The sequence below is a fragment of the Sesamum indicum genome, linkage group LG9, assembly GCF_000512975.1.
Source record: "Sesamum indicum cultivar Zhongzhi No. 13 linkage group LG9, S_indicum_v1.0, whole genome shotgun sequence".
Classification (NCBI taxonomy): domain Eukaryota; kingdom Viridiplantae; phylum Streptophyta; class Magnoliopsida; order Lamiales; family Pedaliaceae; genus Sesamum; species Sesamum indicum.
In genome coordinates, this window is record NC_026153.1 from 101,503 (window position 1) to 110,401 (window position 8,899).

Sequence of the window (8,899 nt, forward strand, 5' to 3'; positions counted from 1 at the left end):
AAAGTCTCAATTCAAGAAGCGGAAGAATTGCTAGTTATAATTATTTCTCTATTTCTAGATCGACAACTACTAGGCCTGTCTATGGTATTGAATGAGGCAATGCTCTCACTAATAAATTTCTTCAGAGACGAGGAATGGCCTGACAGCTGTAAGAAAGTCGCAAAATCTCTTGCTCACAGGTTATTATCTGATACTCCATAGTTTACTATCTAATTTTCTCTACTTTTTTATTCTCTTTAGTTTTCTCGTGGGGTCATTTAACTGTGTACAGCATTTAATGTCTGTTGATCCTGTTTCTTGGGTGGTTGTTAGTTCTGATGCTGATACCCAAATTTATGAATCAGAACATGTTGAGTGATAATAAGTGTTGATATCCAAATTTATGGAGTTGGAACTTGCCAAATGATAATAAGAGATGCTCCCTTGTACCAAAAAGTTTACTCCCACTTATTTGCAAAGGAGTTCTATATGAGAATTGGAAACAAGGAAAAGTTTTTATTTTTATTACCTTGAAAATTTGTGGTCGAGAATTGCTCGTGTCATCACTATTTTGATTGATAGTGTAGTTTTATGAGAAAACAAATTCAATTATGGGAAACTGAATCTTATTCTGCTACATCTCAGGAGGAAATAGGAACAATATATTTGGAACTGAAGGTGCCTATTGTATTTTCTCGTCGGAAAGTACATTTCATATTTGATGCTTCCACACAGTTCTTTGATTTGTTCAGAATCACAGTTTAATGTGCATTATGTCCTCCCCTCCCCTCCCCTCCTTGAAGATATATATCATATTTTCATAACTTAAAAATGTGATTTCTTAATGAAGATTGCCTTGCAACATTAATTGCTTGAGAGTGGTGGAGAGTATAGTGGGAGTTGATGGACGAAGTAAGCAGCTTAGGAGTGCAGTGGCATTCCAATTTCTGGTGACATGTTTGGACGAGAAGGTAATCTGGTTAATGCTTTTGTCATTGCACTGTAGTCCCGCTGGAAACCCAAGTTGCACAATAGAACACTATGGTTACTCTTCTGATTGTAGTGAAATATTACACTTCTGGTATTGCATATTTAAACAAAAGGGCATCGGTTCTTGAAGTAACGTAAGCAATGATAAGTGAATCATTGAGCTTGGAGAACACAACTTTGACCATTCTGCTGTCATTTCAATTTTGCTGAAGTGGAACATTGAAGATGAGCTTACTATATTTTTAATTATATTCCATGTGTGCAGGTTTTTGATGCAGAGGACATCCTGAGGTTGCTAGTTTCTTTAAATGTAAAAGACAAGAATTGTGATCTTTTCAAAATATATATATACTTGAGTCTGGTGGAGAACTGGCTGTCGTTTGATGCCATGCTAAAAGATAAAGCAGAAATACATGAGTTATGGGCTGTTTTTCTCCGGAACTGCTCTTGCGGAATAACTATCACTGACTTGAGATCTTATGCTTCAAATGTAAGCATCAAATGCCTCTCTCTTGCTCTCGATTATGATCTTTATCGAGTCCTTTTGCTTGTCAATATTTCTGCATGCAAGTTGTAGTATAATCTTTATATAGTCATGCTAAGAAGAAGTACCATCTCCATAGCAACACAACTGAAAGACGACGAACCAAAAATAGTTCCTGAAATTCCTCCAACTATGCAGGTCCGTAGTAAAGCTTCATATCTCCTTCAAGGCAGCACAAGCAAGTGATTTCTTACTATATGGGTATGTATTTGCAATTTAATAAATACTACAAGAAGACTTGAAGTCTTGTTTTGGTCTCTATTAGGTGTACAGGTTTACATTAATTGCTAATGTATCATCGTCACATGGAAAACTAGCGATGTTGCTGGAATTTATGAAACAAATGGATCATGCCTTGTCTTTCCTAGAATATACTGTGTAATGTAGAGAAGGTTCAGTGACTATTGATATTCGCAGGAGGCAATGCTGAGGACGAATTGAGACAATTTTTCACATAGAACTGAAGCAAGAATATGTTGAACCACCTTAAATCCTGCTGATAATATTTTACTACTTTCTCCTCCTGTTTATCAAGTAGAATACAAATGATTTTCATCTGCTTCGGTCCTCGCCTTGGGCATTGTCAGGATCCATCATCTTCTTTCTGGCTTTTGTTAGCTTCCATCTGCATGTCTTGTAAGGCTGTTTACTATCATTTATTAGCATGTACATGTACATGATTAATACTGTATATATGGTGTATTTTTGCATCTAATGTTCGAATTTATGTTTTTGGGATCCATTCATATGTTCTCAACCTGCAACCTCGTTTGTCATTTAGGCCATGTTTACATTTAAAGATGGGATTAATGTGTGGAAATATGATAAAGTAGTTGGTGTATTGTGTTTGCTTATAGTGAAGGAATGTTTGATAGCTGATGTAATATCCAAATTTGGTGGGCTTGGTGGAATTGTTTACCAAGGTCTGCAAAATGCAAGTAAATAGACAATTAGATCTGATAAGTAGAGATATTCAGCCAATTCTTGAATGTAAACATGGCCTCAGAGATTCATCAGATTTATAAGTTTGTCCAATGAACATCACGTTTTCCTACACTCTTTAAGAATGTCAATAATGAAATTTTCCTGGACAACTCGAGTACTGAACTGCATGAATTGGGCTACTGATCCATTATTTTGTGTGCTGCATGAAGTTTTTGGTCATTTTGTAGTGTGGGGCTGGACTTCCCATCGTCATCTTTTATACTTTAAATTAGGAGAGGAGGATAACGTTGTCCTTCTAATCATCATTGTGCTTTACTATGAAGTGTTTTCACATGTCCCATGTAAACTGTTTTCTTTGCCTTCTGACAGTTCCAAATGGAAAAATTGCTTGATCAACCATGTATGTATACTTGGGTTTTAATGTGGACGACATAGCAAGATGAATGCTGTTTTTCCGTACAAGTTTTGATATGGACATGCTTATGTCATTTAATCTTAGTAGGTAGTAGCTTTAATTTCCGGATTACGAAAGCTATAAAGTATAATCATAGGTAACAGGGAAATGATACCCCAATAATATTATGATAAAACAACAAAAATACATCTAAGTGATTGATATAAGTTTATAAAAATTGCATGTGATATAAATTTAAACAAAGAAACAGGCATAGAGTGTGACCCAGAAAATGAACTCCTTTTCATAAAAAATCAACCAAATTCAAATGTGACGTAAACAACGCTCTCTCTCTTTCATAATTCAAATCATGATTTTTGACGTAAAATGTTTTCTGAATTTTGAACATGTCCGATTTACCTGTTAAAATTATTGAAGCGTATGTATTTATTATAGTAGTAAAGTGTTAATAACAATAATAATAAGGTAATAATAATGAGGCTATTAATAATTATCAAAGTCGAGACTCATCAAACAGGAAGATTGTATAGGTTGTTAGTTTCATGAATGGAGTTTATAATAATTGTTTATTTATAGCTTAATAATAATCATTAAAGAAATATTTAATTATTAATTTATACTTTGATACAACTATTCTTATAAAATAAAATTAAATGTGAGTGATTATTGTGACTTGTGGTAAAAGGCCACCTGCACCTGGGATTCCCGTTGGATCTGATGTATGAGAGCATTACACCCACCCCTTCTAAAGGGCGAAGTGACCGTACACACAGAATGTGGGCACCACATTTGACCACTTTTTTCCTTTTCCTGTGATTGGAACTTTGAACTGCATGCACTGCAACAATTAAATATAATAGTTTAATTAATTTCAATATTTCTTTTTTAATCAATTTAAGATAAGAAAAAGAAATTAATTTGAATTTTGAAAAGTTTATTTTGAATCCTAACTATATTCTAATAGCTTCCTTCCAACAAGCTACCAATAGTAAAATTTATTGTGGATATTAATTAATTATAATTGTATAATAATTATTATTCATAATTTTTATAAATGAGGCCAAAACATCGACTACAATTAAAAATTATTGCAAATATTTATTTTCTTGCGACGAGGATAACTTCGTGCTGCAAAGCCAATCTCTCAAGAAATAAATTGATTTAACAATCTGACTCATATCTTCAAAGTTATGTCAAATCTATAATTTCTTTAAATTGTAAATTTAACTTCGAAATTTATCATATGATGCGTAATTAGAATGCAATTCTTATTTTTGGCAATTTTACATTTATAACTTATTTCGAATCCATTACACTTTCGTCGACAATATGTTTTGTTTGAGAAACAACACATTATTATTTTTTTTAAGGAAAAAAAAAAGTAATTTCATAATTTGTTATCTCTTACTCTTTTGTTTGGTCGGTAAGAATAGAATATGACTTGTCAGAGATTTAGTACCATTTTGACGTTTGGACGAGGGAATAAAATATATATTTTTTTTAAATACATGTGTTATAAGATAAATGAATAAAATTTATTTTTAAATAAGTTAACAAAAATGCTTGGAATATTTTTTGGTATAATTTCCTCTCTTTTCAATCGTTTATCATCGGATCGTGATAGATTAAAATGCACTTTTCAAATTCTTAACATTTTGTTGGGATAATTATATTCAAATTTGAGGAAAGAATTTAAAAAAAAAAAAAATTCAAATGACCCCATATTAAAAGAACTTCAAACCCATCATTATTTTATAAAATATAATTTCAAATGGGACTGAAAGGATTAGCCACTTGGGATTTGAAATCTCCAACTTTAAATTCATAAATCCAGCAATGAACGGGTTTGGAGAAATTTTTTTAAATAATTCCATAGTAAAAGAACTCGAAATACATCGATATTCAACAAAATATAATGCAAAATTAAATTTGAAGAATTTGAAATAGTTTAATATTGTAATTATCCAAACACTTTATTATTACATATTTAAGTCCATAAGTCTAAATTCATGGACGCAAATGTAAACTAAAACTAAAACTCATTTTCTCATACCATCCAACAATGAAGCCAGAACAAGTTCAAACATTCCGAACACAACATGCATTCGTACTACGCCTGCAGACAAGAGTACTATATATGTCTTGACCTAGAAAGAAATCAGGTAGGGAGTAGTTAGAATGATTGATAAAAGTTGACAATTTTTGGTGCAAAATTTCAAAACGAGAAAATATATATATATATATATATATATATTAATAATCACTAAAAAAATTATGATATTTTGTTACGGTTAATTTTTATAGCCCAAAAAAAAAAATATATAGCAAATACAAATCAATCACGGCTTCGTAATAGTCATTAGTCGTTGTTTCTACAAGTGTGGCCAAAACATTAGGCCATGGCTAATGTTTTGGCTATGGCTATGGCTAAGGCTAAAAGCCGTAGTAAATATTGATTAATCGTGGTAAAAATTTAAGTTTTTATTTTGATTTTGTTTAACCGTGGTTAATAATATTGATTTACTATGATTTTTAAGTCGTGATCATTTATAATATAACGAAAACTCAAATTTTTTTTTATAGGAAAGGATAACAAATGATAATAATTCATCTTGATATTTTGAGTAATACATCAATCCAATCAAGTTGAATCCATCAATATGACTATTACTAACATAAAGTAGAATAAATACTCACACACTTAATGAAACTCGAACTCATAGTTTTAAACTTATCCATAAAACTGCAGTCTTATTATTAACCAATTCTGGGTAACGATAGAGATTTTAATTAAAATAATTAGTCAAATTAAAGCCTAGTATGTTTCCTGCCCAACAAGATTCCCCCCCTCCCCCCCCTCTCTATATATACATATATGTATATATATAACAAATATCTACACTTGACTACCTACCAATGTCAAAGAAATTAACGAAAAGAAGGGGTTAGGGTTGGGTTTTTGTTAATTTTACTGATTGTCAATCCCACATCCAAGCAATTATCTATGTCTGATTATGGGAGGCAAACCAAGAAAATTTAAACAAGTCTAAAATTATACTAGACAAGATAAAATACACCCAATATTTATTTTTATGTTCCTTATAACTTTCGATATTTAACATATATATATACACTTATATATATAATATAAAAATACATGATTTGACAATAAATAGTAATTTTTATCTCTAAAAAATATAATATTTATATATATATAAGATATATAATTTGACAATAAATAATGATTTTTGTCTCCAAAATCTTAATATCAAATCTACACCATTTATTTTAAAATATTTTAAATTACCTTAAAAGACAAATTCAAATATCATGACACATATTCCTGTTCTTGTTTCAAGTGTTTTGACTTTTTATGTTTTAACAAAAAAAAATACGATGTTATTAATATGTGTCATATATATATATATATATGTGGTAAATTGAAGTCTATATTCTGATTTGGGGTTAACAATGAGGTTAGTTCTGGTGCAAAGTTTTCTTTAATTAATTGATATACTTGGATCAGACACGTCAAATGACATGATGTAATTATTGAGTTAATCTGCCAATTCAGAGGATAGATTGGACTATTTTAGATTAAAAAATATAGCATTGGGTGAAGTTGAATCGAGTAAAACACACCTACCTTCAGAATGGTCCGCAATTTTCTTGAAATTTGGGAAAAATTTGATCTTCTGCTAATAATTGAATTCTATATCACATTAAAATAAATTAAATAAACAATAAGTTACTCTAAAGAGTAGAGCCCACAAGACGTACGTGATAAACAATAAAGTATTTTTATACCCATGTTCATAGAAATTGAATCTATACTTTCTTAGTGCTGAAACTTCAAACAAGTTCGTACTTATTCCGAAGCACGATTTCAGTTGACTAGGCTTTCTTGGTGTAAATTTTTTTCTTTTTCTTTTCCCTTATTTTTCCATTGACAAAGTCGAACAACATTATTCAAATACATATATATACCTGATTATATTGAAATTGATTAAATATATAAATAATGTCAATTTAAAACATATATCTACATTTAATTTAATGTTGTACTTTTCATGTATAAGTATAAAACAGAAAATGGATCATGTAATCTTGATGTGTATGATAAAACAAAAATTAGAGTAAGTGATTAGAAAACCAAAAATTAGAGCAAGTGCTTGAAAAGTGATAATGTAAATCTTTCTTGTATTTGTGGATATTTATACATATATACACACTATATATATTATACGTAAGCCGTCTACGACTTAACATTCTACAAAAGACTGTCTAGGGATTAACACATATCATAATTAAGGATATGGACTAGGACTAAACTGTGAGCAGCTAGCAGCCCATGTGATTAAACATGTTAGGCAGCCACACCCACACCAAAGTAAAACAAAAATGTCTTCATTCATTCATTAATTAACCTAATTGCTCCCATAATGCTAAATAATAATCAATTTTCAGATTAATTTTGTAAGAACGTAACATGTACAAAAACTCAAAGTGTTGATAGTCATAAATTCGAACTTTCCAATGATGTCTTCTTCTCTTAAATGATCGTGCAACAGTATAATTGTCATCTGTTTACGGCCATCAATATAGGACTCGTAGTACGTGTTCTACGTGGAGTGTAATTTTAAAGAAAACGGCTTCTCAAAGTGTTGTTGGTTTGCGGAGTTTTTGGGAGCAAATCACATCAGAGTTGTCTTTACTCCCGCATTTGTCGCTGATATGTAAACTCCCCGCTTCAGACACACACACCCTGCACTTTGAACGCTTCATCAGTGAGTCTGATTAAAGTAGATATGTACTGTTCAACTCTTTCTGTTACTACACTATTTACCCTCTATAGGGTTACCATTGTAGCCTCTTGACCTTTTCTGCATCATTATGATTGAGACTAAAGCAAAACAGTTCCAAATATTAGCCCTTATAAGAAGCACAAAGATCACCACCCTCATTCCCCTCTCTGCCCCACCCCCAGAAAAACCCCACATCTCTCTTGAGCGCCATGGATAATCAAAGAGGTTTTCTTCTCAACTGGGCTTATTTACACCAAGGAGAAAAGGTAAGAGAAAAGCTTTTAAGTTCACCCAAACTTGTGCTTAATTAGTAATGCTTTCTTGAACTCGAGTTAATTGGTTTGATTGTTGAAACAGAGTATGGATGAGGTAAGGCAGTCTGTTCTGCTGAGTATGGAACTGGAGGAGACTAGAGTCAGAGCACAAGAGGAGCTCAAAATCAGAGATCAAGAAATTGCCCAACTCAAACAGCTCCTCAGCAGAGTCATTAAAGAGAGGGATGAAGCTCAAGCAAAGTGCCACAAAGTGTTGTATCAGAAGCTACTGCTGCAGCACTCAGCTCCCCATTCTGGGGTTTCAAGCCTCGAAGATGATCCCAGAAGAGGAATCGACTCCTACAATGGCTTTTCTTCCTCAGACTGCGATGAAAGCGTCGTCTCGCCGCCGCCGCCGGAGCCAGTACCAATTGAGGCCGAAACGGATTTGCCTATACCACTCAACAGGCCGCTGCCGGAAAAAGGGAAGCTTCTGCAAGCAGTGATGAAAGCGGGTCCGCTGCTACAGACCCTCCTCCTCGCCGGCCCTCTTCCGCAGTGGCGCCATCCTCCGCCACCGCTTGACAGCTACCAAATCCCACCACCTCCGGTGGTGATCCCGCCGGCGCTGCCCGCACATCAAGATTCGTTAATCAAGTGCGGGAGTATAATGAGTAGGAAGAGAGGTGCGGGTGAGGGGTCTGAATCTGATTCATCCAATGAATTACTCAAGTACCAAAGAGTTGTCCTTCAATGACAGTACTACCCTAAGAAACCAACCATGTCTGTCTACCTTTTTTCTTATTTTTGCTGTCCTTTTCTTACAATTTAGCGGTCAAGATTAGGAAAGTGGGAACTGCAGCTGATGTGTGTAGCACTTTCGTGTACAGTGGTTTCTTTCCTTAAAGAAGTGAAAGCCAAGATCCAAAGCTTGACCATTTGACGTTTGTTTGTCGTCTGCTTTATT

At 33.1% G+C, this 8,899-nt stretch overlaps 2 protein-coding genes across 2 annotated transcripts in view; both read left to right on the forward strand.

Moving 5' to 3' along the window:
* The window catches only part of LOC105170218, a 5,797-nt gene extending 3,569 nt beyond the window's left edge, over positions 1-2,228 (forward strand). The window contains exons 10-13 of the mRNA XM_020696771.1: positions 5-179; positions 830-950; positions 1,235-1,459; positions 1,652-2,228. Of these exons, the coding sequence (XP_020552430.1) occupies positions 5-179; positions 830-950; positions 1,235-1,459; positions 1,652-1,699 (569 nt within the window). The 3' untranslated portion in view covers positions 1,700-2,228. The remainder of the gene's footprint in view (positions 1-4; positions 180-829; positions 951-1,234; positions 1,460-1,651) is intronic.
* Positions 7,609-8,899, forward strand: LOC105169941 (formin-like protein CG32138). The gene is made up of 2 exons (XM_011090491.2): positions 7,609-7,944; positions 8,036-8,899. The coding sequence occupies exons 1-2, from the start codon at positions 7,888-7,890 to the stop codon at positions 8,687-8,689; spliced, it is 711 nt and encodes a 236-aa protein (XP_011088793.1). The 5' UTR covers positions 7,609-7,887; the 3' UTR covers positions 8,690-8,899.

What these genes read in the sequence shown, in the direction of transcription:
- LOC105169941 (XM_011090491.2), top strand. Translation starts at nt 7,888, where the DNA reads ATGGATAATCAAAGAGGTTTTCTTCTCAACTGGGCTTATTTACACCAA. An exon ending in ATTTACACCAAGGAGAAAAG is followed by an intron (nt 7,945 to 8,035) that starts GTAAGAGAAAAG and finishes TTGTTGAAACAG; the next exon opens with AGTATGGATGAGGTAAGGCA.